The 24,254-nt window shown below is 47.8% G+C and overlaps 1 protein-coding gene across 1 annotated transcript in view; it reads right to left on the bottom strand.

The window, feature by feature from the left end:
• Positions 1–5,449: 5,449 nt before the first annotated feature.
• Positions 5,450–24,254, bottom strand: part of SCARA5 (scavenger receptor class A member 5) — a 113,996-nt gene continuing 95,191 nt past the window's right edge. Inside the window, exons 7-8 of the mRNA XM_058550443.1 lie at positions 14,613–14,807; positions 5,450–6,652 (exon numbers count right to left, since the gene is read on the bottom strand). Coding sequence (XP_058406426.1) covers positions 6,516–6,652; positions 14,613–14,807 — 332 coding nt within the window. The 3' untranslated portion in view covers positions 5,450–6,515. The remainder of the gene's footprint in view (positions 6,653–14,612; positions 14,808–24,254) is intronic.

Raw genomic sequence — 24,254 nt, 5'->3', positions numbered from 1 at the left:
GTAGATAAGAAGTTGACAGTAGGAGAGTGCTCACCCTATTTATAATAAGACACCTGATTCTAATCACCTTTCCTGGGTTTGTTTATCTGAGTCTGAAGTTTCTGGTCTCCAACTTGAAACTCTGAATGCTCATAGAAAGCTCCAAAAAGTTGGTTTTGTTGGTTTCTAATAAACCCAATTCCTGTGCTGATTTTCCTTCTGTAAATCAACTCTTTCCCCACCATTCAACCTCACATCCCGGTCTGAACCAACTCCCTTCTGGCACATCCCACCCTATGTAAATGCAGAGATATCCCACCTGCCCTTCATCCTCTACTGACTAATACTAAGCTATCCAAGAAGGATCTGAAAAGACTGTCCTTTAAGATGTTTCATAACTTTCTGGTTTTGTATGTTCATATATAACTATGTCTCAGAAACACATGGAAAGAATAAGATATTTGTCTGATTATTTCCTAAGTTATCCTACCTGTCACATGGTAACTTATTTCCTAAGTTATCTAGTTATATAAACGGCTCTTAGTCTTGATTCAGGACCTCCTACCTGATTTGCTATGATTAGTACGTGTTGTGGTGGGACATTTTCTCGGCATAATGTTGTACAGCTCCAAATGTCAAACAACTTCCTCCTCAGTCCAATTTGTGATCCAAGAATAAATAAATGTCAAATGACTTTAGAGATGGAAGAAATTATATTCAAAAATGATTTGAGTTGAAATCCTTTGCTAAGAGAGAGGATTTTAGGAATAATTTCAGGAAGACCAAAGGTGCTGAGTAATATGGGAAGAGAAAGAAAGAAACCAGAAGTATTTTGGATAGTAGATGGACTCCTTTTATGATGAAGCAGATGAAGAGATCCTAGGAGCCCCATAACTTCACCTTTGCCAGATTCCTTTAAATGCTGTAAAAAGCTGAGATCTTCCAGCACCGGCCAGGATGGAGGAGCCTCCAGCCCCTTTAGAGAGTCTACTGGGGAGCAGAGGGGTCTGTGATCTTTCTGTCTGGGTTGGTCCTGGTTAAAGAGCTTGCTGTGGGTTCACTCTATACATGATGGATTGGGGTCATTTGATTGTAGGCAATTGAGTGCAGAGCTATTTATTTCTGTAAGTTCATTAACAGGACTCAAGGGCTCAAATATTTTGTCTTCTAACATAATTGAGCTATGATCTCCATTTCCACCTTCCTCAGAGCTGACCTTTTAGAATTCTAGTAATACTGTTGCTTATGTTCCATACAGTGTAGTGTTTAAGATTTCTTGGATTCAAGTCCTAACTTCATTTTCTGTGTGACCCTCTCAGTGTCTGCATCTCCCCTCCCTGCAGTAGAACTGGGATGATTAGAAGAGAACCAGTGTTTATGAAGACTCAAGGAGTTCATTCTTGTAAAGCTCCTAGAGCCTGTCACATGGTAAATGCTCCAGGAATGTTAGGTATTGTTTCTGTTATATGATCTATGCTTATCTACCACGTTTTGACCGCATGGGCTTATATACTTAGTGTTTAATCATCCCTGTTTCCTATTGTTGATTATTTGTATAACCAGAGCCATCTGTGCTATTGTTAACCCACTAGCAATGAAGATGGTGTATTTAAATATTTTTAAACAATTGAGCTATTTGCGTTTTGCAAAGTAGCTTGGCAAGCAACCACTGTCCACTGTCCCTTTCCCCTATGTATTTCCTGTTGTTGGATATTATTGTTCTTGTGTGGTTAATGTTATACTGAAGGCCTGTGAAGAGGACAAGAGCTAACATGTAAGGTCCATGAGGGCAGGGAGTCAGGTCCTGAATCAATCTGGTCCACCACTGCATCTCCTGGACCGGGTACGGGGCCTTGCACTTGGTGGACACTCAATAAATACTTATTAAATGAGCACACACATGAAAGACGGGCAAGAACTTTGTCAAGACCATTCCCCTGTGGGTAGGCGTGGGTTTCCACAAGGAGAGACAGGTGATTCATTGTATCCATTAAAACTGATCTGAATCCGTCAACTGCAGAACGATGAGGTCTGTCCCTCAGACCCAGAACGAGCCCTCAGTGACTGGAGCCCCGGCAGGTGACAGAGATAGTACATTCTTTTCTACTTGTTTTCACCTTGTTTTCTACAAGGTGGCAAATAAGAAAGCACCCGTGGTATGGACGTAGGCGGGGCTGAGAGAGAAGTGGGTCAGCCAAGGAGCCAGGAAATCTGTACCAGCGCTTTGGGACCACAACTCAAATCATGATTGAAGCATCTAAGACTTCTGTGTTGGAGACTTGTCTGTTTTAAAGCTGTTTTTATTTTTTATTTATTTTTTTCCTGAAATTATTTTCTTGTTGCCCACCCTTAGCTTATCACAGCCAGTACTAAGGAGAACCAAGCAAGAGCCTTGGGGGACTGACCTTTGAAAGAAGTCTGAGTGGGTGGGAGCTGTGAGAGAATGTGAGGGGACACCCCCTCGCCACCTGAAGATTCTCTTTCCAGAGCTAGTCAAATCCTCATGTTGTGTTGTGTTTTAACCATGAAAGCTCTTCTCTTATGATTCTCTCCGACCAGAAAATACCCACAGGGAGGACTTCAGGCCACGAGAGAGTACTTACTGGAATTATCCTACCTCTGTCTAAACCAGAAAATTGTCCAAAATACTTGAAACATATACTTTCAGACATTGGACAACAGGTAGCACAAGACTGTGATCCTTGAGAAAAGGACAACATGTGAGGTGAGCCTACCCTGTCCTAGGCTTTCTGTCCGACTGCGGCACGGTGAGGGGAGCCCAGAGGTCGGCAATCTCACTGAGGTGAGGAGACAAGGATTGGAGATAGGGAAGGCTGAGGTGGCTGAAATTTTCAGGGCACAGTACCCGAGAGTGGGGAACGGCACAGAGAAAGTTCCAGAAAGGTACATAGGGTTCCCTTGTCAGCTGAATACCAATCTGTGTGAACCACGTGAGGCCAGCTGGAACAACTTCTGAGGAAAGCACCATTACCAAAGCTCATGCAGAGCTGGGAAGCAAGTGTTCAGCTTCCCTCCAGCCAGAGTGGGGGAAGTACTTACGGGACTGCAAGACTTTCTTCTTGAAAGCTCCTTAGCCTATTCTAATCAGGGGAGTGCGCTGGTAGAGAAGGATAAATAACAAAGCTCCCATCAGTCAGAACCCCATCTCAGCTCCAAAAAGCTAAAGGTGGAGGGGAAGGAGAGGAAAAGGAGGGAAGGGAGAGGGGTGTTCTATGAAGGGTTGAAGGGACAACTGTTCTAAGAAGAGAAAGACAAGTGATTCACATATTTGACATTTTATAGAAATGCTAGAAAGCTGTCATAAAACAACGTAGCTGAAGAAACTAAGGGGTGCCTGTGGTTGAGACAGTTGTAACTCCTCTCCACGTATGGAGTCCACTACAGTGGTTGACTTAACTACAATACACGTAGGCCCCAAAGGTTGATCCTCCCAGGCATTTGAAGTGAGGGGAGTAGTGGTGCCTTCTAGACATTAGAGAGGACAGAAAAAGAGAGGCATCGCCCTTCTCCATGGGGGCTGTTTACAGAATGGGAAGCACAGTGATCTGGGGGTGGAGTATCACCAGGCTTTTTTTTTTGGGTGTGTGAGGAAGATCAGCCCTGAGCTAACATCCATGCCAATCCTCCTCTTTTTGCTGAGGAAGACTGGCCCTGGGCTAACATCTGTGCCCATCTTCCTCCACTTTATATGGGACGCCACCACAGCATGGCCCGATAAGTGGTGCATCGGTGTGCACCCGGGATGTGAACCCGGGCTGCCAGGAGCGGAGCGCGCGCACTTAACCGCTACGCCACGGAGCCGGGCCCTATCACCAGGCTTTTTAGAGGAGAAAATTAGAATGCCTCCTTCGTGGGTTTCCAGAAAGCCAACTTTTCTCTGTTGATTTCTTTTAGCAAATTATCACGCCCCATAGCAAGCGTGGGGCCATCAGGTTTTCCCAGAGGTGCCAGCTATGAGTGTGTGGCCAGGACTATGCGGTGTTCTGGGCCATCCTCACACACTGCTCAGCTCCTGGGCCTGGGAGTTCCTGTGTCTCAGTAGGTGATGAGGCCCAGTGATTCCACAGACCTTGTACCTAACTCTGGATGATCTTAGGTGTGAATGGAACTCCGGAGGGCAGCACATCTCCAAGTCAGAACTCTGGAGATGTGAGGAATTAGGTATTCTTTTCTTCATTGGATATAAAAGCAATTCTCTCAGAAGCTGGGCCTTGATTACTGTTCTGTTTCTTCGGACCCTCTCCTTAGTTTACCAAATAAGCTTGAGATGTCATGTTCCACCATGTTCTTGGTGTAGACTGTGTCTATTGTCCTCCAGAAGTATTAAGGCGGCTTCTCATAAACTGGCCATTCTACCAATCCCCACTGAGAAATTATCAGACCATCCAATTTTTACCAGTCCTTCCCAGGCTCACTTGGTTTTCATGAGAAAGAACGCAATGGAAAGCTTATCAGTGACATGATTTTGGCTTTATTGAAATACTTTCTTACAAAAGGTCTGATGTATTTTAGGCCAGGCCTAAATTTCTTTAGTCCCTGAAATACAGGTCCATGGTTATTTCCATGTCCTCTTAAGTAGGTATGTAAACTAGTAGACTTTTATTTTAAGGTTCAAACAATTATCACTGTTGTTTTTATGTAAAGCATAAAACTTTTTGATATAAAACAAGACTTGTGATTTCCCAAATGAAATGACCAAGTAAAAAAGTTATAAGGGTCTTAATTGGTGGGATAACTGGATTCTTTGCCAGAACCAACTTGGGAATTTATTTCATGTAATGTGACATCTTTCCATCTTTAGTATTTTCTTTTTTTAATGCAAACTTTGCAATGTGCTGGGCTATGAAGTAAAGAATGCTATGTTTATATATGCATACATATATTGGCTCTGGAAAAAGATGCATGAGTACATGCGTGTTATGTAAACACAGCAAATGGTCAGAAGGAGAGTCTCTGATCATTAGGACATTAATGAATAACAAGCATATTATAAGCAAAGAACAACCAATAGCACATATTGGTCTAGTTGTCAGCCAGGAACTTTGCTGGTTGTACACCTGGAGGGTCCCAGGTGTCACTTTCCCCAGGCAAGCCAATGCTCATCTGATATGACAGGTGATTGTGTATCCAAGGCTTGACTGTGAGTTTGTGGCTCCCCTAAATGAGGTGGGTCTGTGGTCATTGGCTACCATGTAGCTCCCCTAGTCCTAGAACATGTATATGGCCCAGTTTGACCTCTCCTCATGTCAAAAGCTGAATACGATCTCCCTGTCACTAGGAGAGGAGTGCAGATTGAGGACTTCTAGAGAGACCCATGGCCTCTTCTTCCCCTGGAGGTCATAGGGAATCCTCATTTCCTTCCACTCCTATAGGGATCCATCAGGACATGTGTTCTCCTGAGCAGAGGATCATACCCAAAGAGATGTGGAAGGTTCAATATCATCACCTCCAAACAGCTCTGAGACACAGGTGACTTGGCTTTAAGCCTGACTGCAAGATGACTGAGTATTGGTCTTGGTTTAACCCACACAGCCACTATATCACTCCCCCAATCAGCTTTCCTCCTATGTGGATGGTTGGTCTGGAAGCCAGTCATGTCTGATCTTGTGCCCACACTCCATAGGTTTTGGAGTACATAACCTTCTAGTCACACATGTCTTATACCCGAGCTTCTTGCTCAAGCCTAGCAAAGACACACTAAGGTTCAAGTAGAAATAATGGTCTCAGTCATTCTCAATCTTCTGACGTATAGGCCAGGTGAATGGGTCAGTTGAGTGCTACCTGGTGGTAAGGTCTTACCCAAGCTATCATGCCTTGTAGAAATGCTGCAAAGTGGATAAATGAATTCAGCACCCAAGAGACTATGTAGCACACATGGCAGTCATTCAATAAATGTTAGTTTCACTCTCCTCCTCCAAATCCAGATTGATTCCTGCAGCTGACTTCCGTTTCTCTCTCACTGCTACAGCTGGCCTCTTCCTCTACGTCACGTCCCCAAACTAACAAACGGTGTGCAGAGGCAGAATATAGAGGGAAAAATAATCATTCTCTTGCTGGGAAGGAAGACGTCAAACTCTTGGCCTAACTGAGGTTTGGAACTATCTGAGGAGTAAATGATCTGTTATACTTCCTTCCCATCTCCACTGCTGCATTTGATGCAACATACTCTCAGCATTCATTTATAACTAACAGACCAAAGGGAACGTGAATATTGAGGCCCGATGCATGGTGTTTAGAAGGCCGGGCAAAATGGTGATCCAGTTGACCAGGGTTCTACATGCAGGAACCCTGGTGGAAGGGAGAGACAGGCAGTAGATCCCAGAGTTGCACTTTGGAGCAGATGTCCAAGAGAATGCCAACAGGCCACCACGGTCCTGGGATAGGGATACAGGTAGAGGGATGCTGGACTGGGCAGGACAGAGGCATGGTCAGGGTAGCCCCAAGTGATGCCCCCACCCTGGGAATGCAGGAAGGAGCCTCAGCAGCAGGGCCTGGACCTTAGGCTGTTCCCACTTTCAGTGTCTGTTGCACGTCACCCCAGCATCCTCAGCATGTCCACAGTTTGTCACCCCCCATTTGGAGAAGCTGCAGCGGAAAATGGTATCTTCTGTGCCCTTGCAGGCGACATCATCCATCCAAATCCTCCCTGTGCCTGTGAAGACAAGTAAACATGGTTTCTTAGCAGGTCTGCAGGAGAGCAGGATGGAAGAGAAACAGGAGCACTGCCATGTCTGTCCTTGACCAGGCTGTCCCAGGCTCTGCTGGAAATCCTCAGATCTAGCACTTCCCACCTGCCCTATCCAACCCACCAAGTCTGGGATCAGTTTCTTGAGGGCAGAATAACAATAGTTGATAGTGGTGATGGTAGTATTTACTGAGTATCTCCTATGTGTCAGGCATCTTACACATATGATCTTCCTCCATTCTCACCACGGTGCTTTGAGATAGGTATTAATAAACCCATTTCATAGATGGGAAAACTGAGGCTCAGAAAGCAATTGGTGCAAGGTTGCTCAGCTTGTAAGTGGCAGAGTCTGAACTCAAGCCCAACTCTTGCTGCCTCCCAGGCCCACACTTTATATGCAACACTTCATAGCTTTTGAAATATGATATCTTGCAGTCTTTGTTGGTGAATACCCAGGCAGGGCCTACCCAGAGGGACAATGTCAGACAGATCCTGGATTGGACAGATCCAGTGCCCCATGACCAAGTATGTCAGTGCCATCATTATCTCCAATCTTCTGAAATTTAAAGCAGATGGTCCCATTCTATGAATCCAAAACAGTGGTGCTGGAATGGTAGGGGACCCCAGAATTTAACATTATAAGCAGACATATATTTAATGATAGGAAGAAGCATCCATAAGTAATTAGTTTAGTACAAGGTTCCTAAGACAATCTATTTGAGTTTTGTCTGCAGCCAGTCCTGTTCACTCAGCTCTTAAGGGGACCAACCTGCTGGTCTGGAGATGCCCATGCAGGGGAACCTTTAGTTGGCCTTCCCAGGATTGTACCTGAGCTTGAGACATAAATTTGGCACTGAGGTCCCTCAATGAATGTCAGGGGAATAGGGCAGCTGGGTGAGGCTCCAGGAGAGAATGGAGAGGGCTTGTCTGGGGTCAAAGGGGTCAATAGAGAGGGGAGTGGCCTGCACCAGAAGCCACCTGGAGCCCCCAGTGATGAACTGGCAGGACCGTGGCTCTCTGGGCTGATGGCCGTGCCAGGCCCCAGACGGTGGGAACCCATTTGAAAGCCCTCTGGAAGGACGGCTGAGCTTCAGGGTTCCCATGGAAGCAGGGCTTAGAGCTTTGCTACTCAAAGTGTGGTCCTGCACCGGCAGCATGGCCATCACCCAGAGCTTGTTAGAAATGCAGAATCTTGGGTCCCGCCCAGGACCTACGGAACCAGAATCTACGTTTTCACTAAGTTGTTACGCACTGAAGTTTGAGAGGCACTGATGCAGCAGAAGAAGCAGGGCTTTACAGTAGGTGGGACAGATCTGGACCCAAGTCTCAGCCCTAGTTGGGGGCCATTTCAGTTTTAGAACTGGGAGGGGATTCCTGGGATATAGGAATTTCGGTGCTAAAACCAGGTAAATCTGGGTAAACCAGGATGGTTGGTCACTCCAGCACCCTAACTTGTTAGCTCTATGACCTGGCACCAAAAAGCATGGGGTTAAAGGTCATAAACTGGGTTCCAACATTACTGACTGTGTCAACCTGAGCAAGTCACAGGAGGTAATAAATAGTTCCTGTATTTTAAAGGGCTTTGAAATCCACCAAAATCCTATAAAAAAACGTAGCTCAGAGCTTATACCATACCCTGATCCTACTCCGCCTGCTCACCGTCCCATCTCTCAGCAGCTGGACGACCTCTCCTTTTAGAGGAATTGTCAGGACTGACAATTCCTGACTGACCTTAAAACCGTCACTCACTGTTGAACTATATGGGAGAAATTCCTTCACAGAGAATGTCAAGGGAAGCTCTCAACCATTTTGCTGCCCACTAAATCGACCACACGAATCAAGTGCTTTAGACATGTTTTTGTGATGCAGAGATCTTCAGCCTCTGCTTTCACGGGACTGCCGAGCAGTGAATTCAGGGACAGAGCTGGGAGGAGAGGCCTCTTTCTGCCTTCTCCTTGGATGTTTTTTCTTCACCAGAGCCTCTCTCCTGGCCGGATACCCTGTGTTTCTTTCACAATAAGCCTTTGAGGCCGAGCAATAATTCGCAGATTAAACGTCTCCTGGAAAACACATCAGTTTACAAATTACTCAGGAAAAGGCTGCGGGCCCAAGAGCTCTGTGGGATTAGTCACACCCAAAGCAAATAAAGAAGCAAATAAAGGAGACTGACAAATACAGAACAGAACCACGGTCACCAGCTCAAATGCGAATATAGGATCACGAACCTCCAAACTCTAGCTGGTGTCTAGCCAGGGAGTTCTGGCTAATGTTCGATCATGGGAGAGTTAATAAAACAAGAATAGGGTCTTTAAATCAGCAGCACTGAATACCTGCAGTTGCTGCAGATAGATAGCAGCATGGGGCATTGCTGAGGGGCCAATTAACCCACAAACCATCTCTGCCCCTCACCATGTCAGAGAGGCTGGAACTCCCACGACCCTGGGTACCAGTCATCACGTTAGCTTGAGAACGGACATCTGATTACTCAAAGTGTGGCCCGAGGACCAGGAGTGTCAGCACCACTTGGGAGCTTGTTAGAAATGTGGAGTCTTGGGCCCGCCCAGACCTGGATTAGAGCCTGAATTTTAACAAGATCTCCACGATTCACACGCGCATTCGAGTCTGAGGAGCCCTGCTCTGGATGAGGTGGGCACCTCCACACAGGCCCTCTCCTGGAGCTCCATGACAAAGCCCTCTCAGTGAGCAGGGTAGGGTACTCTGTGCCCACTTTACAGATCAGGAAAATGAAGCCACGCGGGGATGTTTTATCTTGAGGAGGCAAAATTGGGACTAGAGGCCAAGTCTTCTGACATTTACAGCACTAGGGGTGGTTTGAAGGTGACACTGTTGGAATAAGTGGAGATTTTATTTTATCCTTATCATTCGCTCATTCAACAAATATTTGAGGGCCTGCTCTGTGCTTGGCACTATTCTGGGTGTTTGGACCACATCAATGAACATAAACGATAACACAACAACAAAAATCTCTGCCTTGTGGAGCTAACATTCGAGCACCTATATGTTTATTTAGAGTGATATTCATAAAAGGAATAAGTTACACTGAATCCTACAGACTCAGCAGTTACACAGAGGTAGGCAGGACAGCTATCCAACAGATAGTTAAGAGACAGGAAAAGTGAGGCCCCAGAAAGATTAAGTGACTCATCCTATAACTATGAAAAGACCATGACCCCGGCCTCTGACATCCAGCCAGTGCAGTCCTTGCTCCTTACAGAGCCACAGGACACAGTTCACAGCACGAACACTAAGCTGGGGAGTGGCAAACTCGGGGGTAATTTGGCCCACTGCCTGCTTTTTTTGTAAATAAAGTTTTATTGGAACATAGCCCCACTGTTTGATTACATTTTGTCTATGGTTGCTTTCATGCTACAACTGCAGAGTTGAGTAGCTGTGAGAGAGACCATCTGGCCTACAAAGCCTAAAATATTTACTACCTGGCCCTTAGTGTTTGTTGACCCTTGCACTAAGCCATCTGCTAGTATTTAAATTTTATCTTAGAAATAAAGGGCAAAAAATGGTAATAACGGTATGATTCTAGGTGAACACTCTCAATTCCATGCACCCACTTCCACCTACAACTCTGTCTGTGTTTGCATCCATCCTCACCTCTTCTGTCCATCTGTCTCACAGAAAAGTTTTCTCTGCAGGTCCAAGGCTAACTCCCAGCTCGACCAGATTCTGCTCCCTTCCATCTCCTCCTAGACCTCGCTCCAGCCATCACCCCTCCATCTTCTCTATCCACATTCGCTTCCTCTCCAACAGCTCTTGGGCCAATTTAAAATTTAAAAACACTTAAATTAAAATGAGAGAGACTTCTTTAGGTCTCTCTCATTTAGGTCTTTCCTTGCTTTTTCCCAGGGAAACTGATAATTTGATTATTGAGCCCTGTCCAGGAAAAATTTTATGGTGCCAGACCACTGAGAGAACTGCCAGGGATTGGCAGTTTCTCATGTTACACTGGGGAGGACTCAGGTTAGAAAGGCGCAGAAGTTCCTTCCTTCCTTCCTCCCTCCCTGCCTCCTTCTCTCCCTCCTTCCCTTCCTTCCCCTCACATTTATCCAGTACCTTTTATGTCCCAGGTACAATTCTGGGTTTTAGAGCTGTAAAAGGAAAGCCCTCAAGATGTTCATACATATTTCAGTGATCGGGAGAGAGGAGAGGTGCTGTGATAGAGACATGCACAGATTGGGGTATTTACATCACAGGGTGGGGGCGTAGCAGGGGATGGAAGGAACCAGCAAAGCTCCCTCAGGAGGTGATAACTGAGCGGACTTTAAAAGCTGAATAGGAAGGAGCTAGATGAAGAAGGAGAGAAAAGCATTCCGGACTGAAGGAATAGCACATGAGAAGATATGGAGACATGAAACAACTATGCGAGCTCAGAGAACACAAGCAGACACATGTGGCTGAAGGATGAAGGATGAGAGGGAGGTGGAAGGGCCTTGAGTCCTAAGCTAAGGAAACCAGAGTCGATCCTGAGAGCAATCAAGACCCACTGAGGACACAGGCAGCAGAGTGATGTGAGCATGTGCTCATCTGAGAAAGATCCCTGGCAGCCATGAGGAGGAAGGCAACAGGAGCCAGCCTGGAGGTGCAGGTGAGGCAGCAGTGAGGGGAGCAGCTCCTGGAGGATTAGACCTGCTACCACATCCCCCTCGACTGACATCCCTACCTCCACCCAACATACAGCAAATAGGCGTGTGCAACAGGGCCCACACTGTGCTGACTGCTTGATGTACCTGATCTCATTTAGTGCCTGCAGTTATCCTTCAAAATGGAAGGACTGAAGCTTGGAGAGGTTAAGAAATCTGCTCCAGGTCACCAGCTGGTATGCGGCAGATATGGGATTTTGACCCAGAGCCTGAGCTCCTAACTACTGCCCTCCCCTGTCTGAATTCCTAAGGCAAGAGCAGTAAGAACAAAGAGGAGGGGACAGATCCAAGGGATGCCAGAGAGGCAGATGCTGGTAGAATCTCTAGGACCCAGGGACCCACCAGATAAGAGATAGGGGAGTGGGTGAGAGTGGAGGAGGGACGGGCCTGCAGTCCTGGCTGGCAGGGCAGGAAGCGCATCCAGAAGGCATGGAGAGCAACAGAGCCAGTGCGGGGAGGAGGCTGAGGAGTGAGGGTACTAGGACTGAGAGTCGAGGCACGGTGGGGTAGGAGGCTGTGGTCAGAGGGCATCCAGACCTGATGTACAGCCCCTCTCGCTGCCAGGAGAGGCGGGCATCACCTCCCTTCTGCCCCCAAACTGCTATGGCATGATAGCCCTTACGATGCTGTTTAGAATCTACGAATATCTGTCTCACCCTCTAAACGGAACATGTTGAGGTCAGAGACTAGGTTTGTTCAACTCTGTACCCCAGCACTGAGCCTAGCACCTGGCCCATGGAAGGTGCCTAGAAACTGCAGTGGAAAGAAGCGGGTGCAGCATGGGCTAGGAGACAGGGTGCTGGGCAAGCCTCGGCTGGGTCAGTCCCTTCCCTTACCCAGGTCCTCCTTCCCCTCTGCATACCCATTAATAACACCTGGCCTCTACCTGTCAAGGTCTCGAATATCACGTGACCTAAGTTATTGAACTATGAAGGGGAAATAATGGTGCAAATTTGATGTGTACATGGAAGCAAGTCCACCTTCCCACTGACTGGTTTAAAGAATCGATTGGGAATTTTAGAGCTTCCCCACATGTCACATGATACAAAAATCACAGAGGAATGAAAGAGTCTGCAAAGTCTCAGTTCTAGGCTAACACTGCCCATGACATTCAAACAACCTATTTTGACTTCTCTAAAAAAGTTTGATTTTTTTTCCTCCAAAAATGTTTTACCTCTACTTATTAGGAAGAAGTCCTTATTAGAACCAAAACTGGAAAAGCAACGACTGTTCCTAATGTTTCTGTTCTTCGTGCAAATAGAAATGGCAGTTTTCCTTGAAGAAAACAGGCTGATATCCAGCCCAACACTTTCAGTGGGAGGAAAGTGCTCTCTCTCTCCTGGTGGGCTGTCCTCCGTGGAGCTGGAGCCTTTGAACTCCCTGGGCTCTGGCCTTTAAGTAGAGAGGCGAATGTGTGGGGTCAATCAGCCACTCTCTGCCAGCTGTCACAAGAGATTTCACCAAGAGTCACTTTCGGTCAATGTGATTGTCTTAGTCTGCTCGGGCTGCTGTAACAAAGTACCATAGACTGGGTGGCTTATAAACAACAGACATTTATTTCTCACAGTTCTAGAGGTTGGAAGTCCGAGACCAGGGTGCTAGCACAGTTGGGTTCTAGCGAGGGCCCTCTTCCGGTTGTAGTCTGAATTCCCTGTGTATCCTCACAGAAAGAGGATGAGGGAGCTCTCTGGGGTCCCTTTTATCAGGGCACTAATCCCATCATGAGGGCTCCACTCATGACCTAAGAACCTCCCAAAGGCCCCGCCTCCTAATACTATCACATTGGGGGTTAGGATTTCAACATATGAATTTGTGGGGGGACACAAACATTTAGTCCATAACAGTGACTGAGGTCTAAGGGACAAGATTCTGAGCAAGGATTATGGCAGCCCATAGCGGGGATGAGGAGAAAGGCAGCTGTAAGGAGTGGAGGGTTCCATGGCCAGTGCTCTCAGCTTGTGTAGATCTTCATATCAGCCTGGGTGATGGCCGCAGTAAGCTTGCCAAGGTATAGAGAGTGTTATGTGAATTGCGTCCCGCTCAAAATTCCTATGCTGAATCCAAAGCCCTAGGACCTCAGAATGTGGCTGTTTGGAGATAGGGCCTTTAAAGAGGCAACTAAGGTTACATGAGGCCAGTAGGGTGGACTGTAATCCAGTCTGACTGGAGTCCTTATAAGAAGAGGAGACACAGACACACACAGGGGACCATGTGAGGATACAGGGGGAAGATGGCCATGTACAAGCCAAGGAGAGAGGCCTCAAGAGAAATCAAACCTGCCAACACCTTGATCTTGGACTTCCAGCCTCCAGAACTCTGAGAAAATAAATGTCTGTTGTTTAAGCCATACAGTCTGTACTATTTGTTACAGCAGCTGAGTAGACTAATACAGAGAGCTGGCCTGAGGAACAGACACAGTGTCATGGATGGTGACTGCAGCTGGGGTAGAGCCATCCTCTTTGAAACAGGGAAGGGACAGATGATTCAAATCAGCTGTCTGCCTGGGAGGGGTCTCCCCTTGCTCAAAGTCTTGTACCATCTGCAGGAAGGGAGATGTGCTTGAGCACGTTGGAAGAAAAGCAACCAAAATGGTGAAGGCTTTGACATCTTGTCATCTGAGGATAAGATGAAGTATCTGAAGATATTCATCCAAAGAAGAAAAGACTCAGAGAGGGGCGGGGGCAGCCAGCAGAGTGGATAAGAGTGCGGACTCCGGAGCTGCCTGCCTGGGTCTGAAGCCAGGCTCTGCCATCTGCTAGCTGTGTGACCTTCGGCTAGTTATTCTTGCCTGTTTCCTCATTTGGAAAATGGGGATAATACCTGTATCTACTTCATAGTGTTGTAAGAATTAAATGAGTGAATATGACGTGTTTAGAATCGAGCCTGGCATACAGTGAGTGCTACATAAGCGTTAAGTAACAATAAGAATGCGATGGAGATTAGGAGAGTAGGATTAGATGTGTGCCCTGAGACAGTGCTGAGACGAGGGTCAGCAGGAGAATCTGACAGGAAGCAAGAAAAGAAAGGAAGTCAATTCAAGGAAAGGAAGAACATTCTAATAACCAGAACTGTTTGAAGACAGACCGGCTTGCCTGGGGGACAGTGAGCCTCCCGTTGCAGGAAGTATGTGGGCAGAGGTCAGGTGATGCTTGGCAGGATTGCTGTCAAGGGTACTCGAGCTTTGGAGAGGTGACCAACCAGTCCTAGGATTTCTGGGCCCTCTCCCTGTGTCCTTTTCCTCTGGAGCGCCTTACCTTGCCCAAATCGAGCCGTCCGGGACACTTCCTCTGCGCTGCGGAAGCCCAGCATGCGGCACACTACGTCCCCATCCTTCTTGTCCCAGCCATCGTCACACACGGTGCCCCAGCGGTGGTCATGGTACACCTCCACGCGGCCCTCGTGCGGCCCAGAGCCATTCACCAGCCGGATCATCACGGCGTCCACGGCACCTGCAGGGAGAGCCCACAGTCACTACTCTGCTCTGGACACACCAGGGCCCACCCAGGGACCTTCCCTAACTCCCCACTACACCTCTCCTCCAGAGGGAAGAGAGGGCTGGGGCTACAGCCAAGGCCACGACTGTGGCCAGCAGAAACCACGGTGTGTCACCCCTGCCCTCTATCAGCCTTCTTCTCTCCACCATTTTTTTTTAATGGACTTTATTTTTTTAGAGCAGTTTTTGGTTCATAGCAAAATTGAGTGGAAGGTACAGAGATTTCCCATATACCTCCTGCCCCCACACATGCACAGCCTCCCCCACCATCAATATCCCTGGCAGAGTGGTACACGTGTTAGAATCAATGAACCTATACCGACGCATCATTATCACCCAGAGTCCATAGTTTACATTAGGGTTCACTCTTGGTGTTGTCATTCTATGGGTTTGGACAAATGTATAATGACATGTATCCACCATTACAGTATCATACAGAATAGTTTCACCCTAAAAATCCTCTGTGCTCCACCTATTCATCCCTCCCCACCCCTTAACCTTTGGCAACCACTGATCTTTTTACTGTCTCCCTGGTTTTGCCTTTTCCAGCGTGTCATATAGTTGAAATAATTCAGTATGTAGCCTTTCAGACCAGCTTCTTTCACTTAGTAATATGCATTTAAGGTTCTTCCGTGTCTTTTTGTGGCTTGATAGCTCATTTCTACTTGGTGCTGAATAATCTTCCATTGTCTGGATATACTGCAGTTTATTTATCCTTTCACCTACTGAAGATCTCGTTGCTTCCAAGTTTTGGCAATTATTATGAACAAGGCTGCTATGAACATCTGTGTGCAGGTTTTTGTGTGGACATAAGTTTTCAACTCTTTTGGATAAACACCAATGAGCATGATTGCTGGATTCCTTTCTGCCTTTTGAGACCTGGTGACTGGCAGTCATGCGTTCCAGGGAGGAGGGCGAAGGGGGAACAAAGGAAACCAAGGGATGATCAAGACTATGGGCAGGTGGCCCTGCTATGCAGCTCAGGAGGTGGAGAGGTCCCGGGAAAGGTCTCAGCCCTATGGTCTATCATTCATGTCCACTTTCTCACTAGGCTGTGAAAATGCTTGAAGCCAACAGACCTGGGTATGAATTCTGCCTCTGCCACTTACTCTTTGTAAGCGGGAGACAGTAGGTCACCAAATCTAAGATGCCACTTTTTTTTTTAAGGCAAATCACTATAAAGATTTGGCGCTCTCATCGCTGTGGGCTGGGTTCATTTCCCGGTTAGAGAACCACACCACCCGTCCGTGGTTGTCATACTGTGGCAGCTGTGTGTTGCTGTGATGCTGAAAGCTATGCCACTGGTATTTCAAATATCAGCAGGGTCACCTATGGTTTCAGTGGAGCTTCCAGACTAAGACCAACTAGGAAGAAGGACTTGGCCACCCACTTTCAAAAAAACTGGCCGTGAAAACCCTATGAACAGCAGCAGAGCACTGTCTGATACAGTGTTGGAAGGTGAGAGGGTGGTGCAAAAGGACAAGGCAGGGTTCTGCTCTGCTGTCCACAGGGTTGCTAGGAGTCAGAATCGACTCAAAGGCACTAACAGCAACAAAAGAAGGAAAAAGCACTGTCAGTTATGGTGGCAAATTATGTCAATTGCTAGATACCTCCTGATTCCAGAGATGTTAAAACGTGTGTCACAGAATCAGTGAAATACGGCAATAGATGTAAAGAGCTTAGAACAGCCCCTGGCACGTAGAAGGCTCTTCTTTCTACCTGGATGACCTTAAGAAAGTCCCATAGCCTCTCTGAGGGCATTTGCTCAACTGTGACACAGGGACAATGCAGAGGGCTGTTTCATAGACTAAGTGAAATGACCTGTACAAGTCTTGGAGCACAGCACCTGACACACGGGGGGCACTCCTAGTGTGCTCCCCTCCATAATGGCTGGAACCCGGGCCCATTCATCTACAAACTCTGCCTAGCACAGAGCCTGGGTGTAGGAAATGGACGGTAAATGTTTGCTGCATAGATGAACGAATGAAGATTCATTCTTTCGCATTACGATGCCATGCATTACTTCTCCAGTGGGGCATTCTGGGGACTCAAAGAACACTGGAGCAGCTGAAAAAAGCCTGAAGATCATCTCAAAGCCAGGGTTCAGGTGGAGAGTCACAGTGTCAGGGCCATGCACACAGTTAGTGCCAGACTTGGGATGGGAGCACGGGTCTCCTGGTGTTTCTTTGAATGTCCTTTTCAGCATCCTGCCTGCCCTCCACTCACGGGGGGCTATCTTCATCCCTTGGGGACCTGAGCTTCCTCCCTTGACAAGACATTGGAGTGGTCTTTGGGTCTTAAGTCTGGCCACACATCAAAATCATTAGGAATGCCTGTGAAAATTCAGATTCTGGGGCTCACTCAGACCTAGTGGATCAGAGTCTTGGTGGTGGGAGTCGGATCTGTATTTTTTCACAAGTGTCCCAAATGATTCTGAGGTAATACATGTGTGAGGCCTGGCATTTGGGAGTGACGGGATTAGATGATTTGTAAGGTTCCTTTCAGCTTCAGTGTTAGTGATTCCAAGGCCAGGGAAGAGGTCCAGGTTGTCTTTTTTTGCAGCCAGAAACCACCTGGGACATGTAGGGTGGAGGTGGGGACACTATTGTGACACAGTGACAAGTGGGTAGCACAATGAAAGAAAACCCCTATGTAAACTGCCAGAGAAAACAGCAAACCCGATAAAGTTCTGCTCCCAATAAGTACTGCACACTTGGACTACTTTTTCTTTTTCTTTTTTCGGCCAGGTGGCCTAGGGGATTCCTTTATCTAATGACTGCAACTTGGCAAAGACATTTGTAGACCCCTGGAGGAGATGGCAGAATTGATAAGCCCCAAGTCTGTGCCACATGAGAAAGGAGAGGAGTCAGAACTGGCCACGTATCTGTTACATGCTGCCCAGGCTGGGGAAACCCCAGAACATCCTGCAGAGGGGAACCAAAGAAGTCACCAGGAAACCACACCATTGGCACGATAGTGAAAGACTACAGCATGATGATTTTGAAAGGCTCTTTGCAATGTTTAATGCTGTTTTCTATGCATCCTTCATCCCTGACCATTCTCCCCATGGAGAGTTACTGAAAACACAATCTCCCGCTAGGCTGTCAAAACAGGCTGAGGGTGAGCAAGAGAACACAGAAATGCTGGAGAGAAGCTGGAATGCAGAGGCCGGGTCTGAGACAAAGAAACTCCCCTGGGAGTGGTAATGACAAGCTAACCTGGAGCCAGCAGCAGCAAATGAGGCCTGGGCCCTGGCTGGGGGCTTGGCCCTGGGTGGGTTGGCTGCAGCTGAGACGTCAGCCTTGACTTCTCAGAGACCTGCCTCACCTCTGTCAGCACCCTGTCACGGTGGCGGTGGGCCACGCCAAGCCAGGAGGCCTCCAAGAGAAGCCTCAGTGTGGGGTCATAAGTAGAGGAAGAAGTGGCAGGAGAATGCTGGGGACCCAGAGCAGGCCAGGCAAGAGTTCAGGGTGTTGGGTCAAAATAACAAGAAGAGGCTGGGTGCGGCGTGAGCAGCCAGGGCTGACGTTCAGGGAGTCCCCCTTATCCTCTCTGCTCTGGCCAGCCTGAAATCACTCCATTCACTGCTTCGTTTAGCCAATAAGTGACTGACCATCTGTTAGGGGCCTGGTCCTGTTCTAGGAGCTATGGATACATACATGAACAAAGTCCCTGCCCTCATGGTCTGATATTTTAGTGGGAGAGACTAGCAATAAAGCTAGGAAACAAATAAAAATATAACTATGGCCAAGTGGTGATGAGTGCATAGACAGGAACAGAAGCACAGAAAGGGAATGGAGAATAAGGGGAGGCGCCATCTTGAACGAGGAGACAAGGAAGGGACTTGGAGAATGAGGAGAAGCACCATCTTGGATGGGGAGACAAGAAAGGCCTTGAGTGGAGACCTGAATGAGCTGAGGGAGGACATGGACTTCCCTACCTCAGAAAAACCCTTCTCTGTACTCTGGCCTAAGCTTTTCTTCTCCTTTAAATCTCAGCTTAGATATTCCATCTCCCAAAATGCCTCGCTTGGTCTCCTACACCTGGCCAGGGCCCCTTTTGTGGACATACTCATCACTTCATGTAATAATTGCCTATTTACTCTTTTAGGACACTGTGAGCATTCTGAGGAAAGATCATGTGGCTGGATATAATACCTGGTACACCAAGATGCCCAAGCTATGCAAAATGAAAGCATGCATGAATGAATGAACTCAGATAATATAGACTCAAGTGGGCAGGTCCTGTCTAGTGGACACAGCTCCCCACAGCCTATGGCTTTGGTGGGAGACTGAATGGAGAATCAGCCATCAGGGCATCCGTTGGCTCTAATGCCTTCTTTGTTACATCATAGCCTCTTCTACTCACTTACTCATTGATGGCTTCTTTTGGTGGGATGGTCCTGGATTTTGGACCCAGAGCTCAGGCTATTGGTACAATGACCATACATTCCAAAGGAGAAAATAGAAACACGGTCCATCATGTGACTATGGTGGGTGTTGGGGGAAATCTGGAAGGTGTCATTTGGATGCTGAAATACTGAAATTCTCAGGACACTTCAATGTAAATGGAAGCGACAAAAGGATGTTTAGAAATGGGACAACTTCAAAAAACTGGAAACATATGGTAACCATAATTACAGTACTCATAGCATCAATTTCAAGGACGTCTCTGATCTATGCCCCATCCTCCCCAGCCACCAAACAAGGTCATTGCCCCCAGGACTCTCCTTCCCCCAGACCCTACCAGGGTTGGCTTATTGAGCACTGGAGCCTATCCCTTGTCACTTGTCCCCAGATCCTCCAGATTCAGGGCTTCTTCCCTCAATGGAGGCTGAACACGGTCACCTGCCCATGGGGTCAGCAGATGCTGCATGCCTCAAAAGAATCAAAATGATTCTGAAAGCCACATTACCTCCCCTGGACTCATCTAAACCAGATGACACAGTTTGTTCTAGCTCCATCTTATGGAACACTGCACTGAGCTATGATTTTTGCATCCTTTTCTTCCCCCCCACAAAAGCTTGGCTCTGCGGATACCTCCCTTGGGAAAACCACAGGCTGAGGTTTGATCTGATTACGAGGCAAACCGCCCAATTCAGGGACTCAGATGGTCCAAGGGGCTGTCCTATGAACAGTATCTCTGGCCTCCTGAAGAGCTATAGGGGGGCCGCAGCGGCTCTTTTCCAGGCCGGCGCAATGATGCCGCCTCCTGGAACACCCTGCGGAATCACCAAATGACGGCAACAGCAGCCCCTCTCCAGCCTGGGAAAGACGTCAGGACTTAAGAGGTTCGGGTTTCTGTGGGCAGAGGGTTTAAACTCTGCTTCTTCCCAGCAGTTTCTGCCCCAGGGCAAAGCTTTCCCACCAAGCAACTAACCACCATTCCCAATGCTCTCACCCCACAGCTGTGTCAGCCCCCATATCATCAGATGCCGTGCCTGTGAGGCCTCAGCTTGGTTTGTGACCCCCATGCCCCCTCCCCCCAGCACGCTTCTTGTAAGTCCAGGGAGCTTCCTCCTCAGAGGCCCACCTAGAGTGGTCCCCGAGGCATGTACAGGGCTACTTGGGTCAAGGGGATGCCTCTCCTTGTACATGACAGGAGAGGAAAATGGAAGGCAGGGGTTTCTGACAGTACAAAACCCAGGCATTCCTAGGCCAGTAGCAAAAGGGGTGGCCCAGTTGGAGGGCAAAAGGCAAGAGTGCTCATAATGAGCGAGAGGGACCTCTGGCTTTCACTGCTCCATGTGACTTCCCTTAATAGCTGCCCCTTGCTGACAGGCCCCTTTCCTTTCTTCTTTGCATCCCACCTCAGCGAGCCCTGGAATATCTTTCCTGAGCAAAATCAGGCTCAGCAACCCTGCAGAAAACCCTGCCCCCATCCATTCCCCATGTGGATATCTGATTTTGATTCATAAAGGGAGCCCCCCCGGTGAAGAGAATATCAAACTCTTTTTCTTGTTCTGGGGTCCCTACTCTGCAGACTGGAGTCTATCTGCACATATGCCCACAGTTCGCAAGTGGAGAGGACAGTAGCGACCACAAGGCCCGCTCCCACCCCACTCTTTGCAGGAAGAGCGCTGTCAGTGTTCCATCTCTTGTCTGGAAGACCCAAGAGAAATACCAAATAGCTGTTCCTCACCAAAAACCTGGAGAACAAGTGGAGAGTTTTCTGACTGACAGCTTGTCCCCCTCCCTAGCTCACTAAGTCTTGGGCAGAGTTATTCCTTGTCCCCCCTGCCATAGCAGGGACACTCAGATGTTCACAGGGCCAGGCTTCTGTCTTTTTTCCCTGTTGCCCAAGATGTGGGGTCAGAGGTTCTCCCCTTTTATACAGAGAAGCAGACAGAGAAGAGTCCCTTCAAATCAAAGTCCAGGTCAGAAGCATCACTTCTTTGTCTCTGTATAACCACAGGGGAGGAAGCTGATGCAGGGAACACAGGGCAGGAGACCGGCCCTTTACGGCTGTGCAGCCTCCTTGCTCTCTCCCAGATCACAGGGCTCAATAATTTCACCAGCAAGTTTCCCAGAACGTCAGTGGTTCTAACCTCTGCTTGGAGCTTTCTGCCTAGCTGAAGCACCAGACTATAGAACCCGCCTCCTCATTCACTGACCTGCTCTACTGACCCTGCCCATTACCCAGGCCACTTCTGGGACCAACCATGAGGCCCTCATCCGCCCTCCTGCAGCAGGACCCCAGATCTGCTCCAGCCCTGGCCCAGGCCCTCAGTGAAGAGACTGGGGCTGAGGCACAGATGGGGTTAGACTGTGGAAAAGAACAAGGCATGGTGTCTGGACCAGGAAGCTTTGCATTTTCTAGGAATGTCTCTGGTAACAACCTCCTTAAGCTTAGTTGTGGGCTACAGATGTCACCATTACCTAGTGCATGGAGCTACTTTTAGGTAATAGTCACACAGTTTTTGGGATTTTTCTAATCATCACAAATGATGGAGAAGCCTAGAATTTTCCAGCTGGCAGAGACTTGGAGATCAAATAGTCCAAACTCTTCATGTGATATACAAGGGAACAGAGGCCCAGAGAGGTGAGGTGTCTTGCCCAAGGTCATCCCACAGTTAGTAGTAGAAGAGCTGGAGCCTGAACTTGAGACCTAATCCTTGAGCCAATTCTCCATCTACACCTTCCTTTCTCTCCCAGAGTCCTTCATTCTTCACGAGATCTCCGGGCACAGTCCACTAATTCTGCTTCACAACTGTGATGCCTTTTGATGGAGCACTTACATTAAAAACAATTACTTTAACCCTTGAACTGCAATGCTTCTACCCAAAATTCATAGAACAGTTTGGCTTCTCCTAAGTCTTATAGGAGGACCAAGATGGCAGGGATGCCCTTGTGAAGCATGGCTACCACTGAGTGTGTATTTGAAAACGAACATGTCACTGTTTCCAGGCAGGAGAAAGATAAACCAGCCTTAGCTTTTGAGGGAAATGATAATATTCATTGAAGTCCAGGGTGATTCTACCTCCTGTGCACAGATTTGGGGTGCTGAAGATGTGTTACCTTTGTTAATTCTTTATGTGTATCTTTATCAATGTATGTATTTCTTTTTTCAATTACTCATTTGCTTACCCATCCAGATGCACTTACACAATCCCCACCACATTCCAGAATTGTACTAGATGCGAAGGATGCGAAGACAAGTAAGTGCTGTCTGCCCTTTGAGGGCTGGTGCTCCTCAGACCAGAAGACACTGCATGAGAGAGCTTGAGCAAAGCTTGCAATCTCTGAGGGTTACGTGTACATACCCCATTTTCCCTTGGGAAGAGAGATGATATTTTATTTGTCCACGATCCCTCAGTACTTAATATTGTGCCTGGCTGGCTGGAAACACTAAGTAAATGTGTGGTGAACAGATGGGGTGGAGGGCAGAAGGATGGATGGATGCATGACTGTTAGTACGATCAGAATCCCCAGCCAAATGCCTCATGATTCCTGCATCTGTCTGGTTCCAGTCTTAACCTTCGGTGCCTGACTGTTCAGAATGGGTGCTGTGCCTACCCACTGATCCCACCAGCTCAGGCAGCAATGGTGTCACCCCAGGATAAAGACCACGTGCTCACTGTGCACACAGTCCCTGGGGGCCCCAACTGTGGGTTGCATCTATTTGTGCTGCCTTTCTGTAGATCATTCTAGACTCCCTATTGCTGGCTGATCTCTAAACATGTATTGACCCAGTTATGGAGACACAGAGGTATCTAACCCTGCTTCTTCTCTGGACACAAAAATGCTGCAAGGCAATTCCAGGCAATTCCCCTGCTAAGTGCCACAGGAGTGAATCCAAGGCAGGCAGTGGGGGGTGGCGAGGAGAGTGGCGAGCCAGGAGGAGGGGACTGGCAGGGGCTAGTCAAGGCAGGCTACCAGTGTTCGTCCTAAGTCTGAGAGGCACCAAGACACTCTCTGTTCCTCATTTCTTCACCTGTCACACTCACTTCCCAGGGTTACTGAGGGGATCAGTGACAAGGATTCTCTCCTTGACCAAACTGTAGCCAGGCTCCTCTGAGCCCTCTTATCAACTAGGCCTCAATTTTGGCCTATAAAGACCTGAACAAACACTAACATAATTTCTAAAAGCTCAAGTCTGCATTCCTTGGATGACCTTAGCCTCCCTTAAAGTGGCTGCCTGAGAAAACTCAGGGTTATCAAAAGAATTTACTGTTTGTTCCAGCCAACACCTGAAGACAGGGCCCCATCTCCCAGCCTCTGTGGAGGGAGGAGCCTAACTCGGATAAGCCCCAGTTAGCAAACCCAGAGGGGTTTCAGAGGGACCAACTCCCTTCCTGCTTTTTGTAATTTTTCACTTCCCTGACTCTACTGAGCCCCCACCCACCCCCCTCCCTACCCCCTCATTCTCCCTTGAAAATGCCCGGTCACCTCTAGACAAATCAGAGTAGAGTTCAGTTCACACTGGCCTCTTTTCCCTACTGCAATAGTATATTACTGACGAAGACCTGTCCTGGCCGCTTTAACTAGCATCCGGCTTTGTTTATCTTTGACATCAGATGTGATAAGATTAGCATTAGACAAGCTGGTCAAGGTGTCTGCCATGCTCACAGCCTGCGAGCACTTCCTTACAATGGGTAAGGCCATGAATGATTGGTCTGGCTCAAGAGTTCTGTCCAAACCTCTATGATGAAGATGAGCAGGACCACCCAGATTCTCTGAGGAATCTGAGCTGGGGGAATAGGGAGAGAGCTGAGCAGAAGCACAAGCAAAAAGAGGCAGGAACTGTGGAATTAATAGGCCATGTTGGAGATGAGACACCAGAGTGAAGCCATGAACCCGTAGTGATGTGGCCCCCAGAACTGCCTTGGATTCTGAATGACCTTCCCATTCTAGGCTCTGCAAGGCCACTTGTATTATGAGTCCTAGTCTTCCCAAGACCAAAA

The sequence above is a fragment of the Diceros bicornis genome, chromosome 11 (assembly GCF_020826845.1).
Source record: "Diceros bicornis minor isolate mBicDic1 chromosome 11, mDicBic1.mat.cur, whole genome shotgun sequence".
In the NCBI taxonomy this organism is placed as follows: domain Eukaryota; kingdom Metazoa; phylum Chordata; class Mammalia; order Perissodactyla; family Rhinocerotidae; genus Diceros; species Diceros bicornis.
The sequence above is the reverse complement of the archived record's forward strand: the minus strand, read 5'-3'. Positions and strand labels throughout refer to the sequence as shown.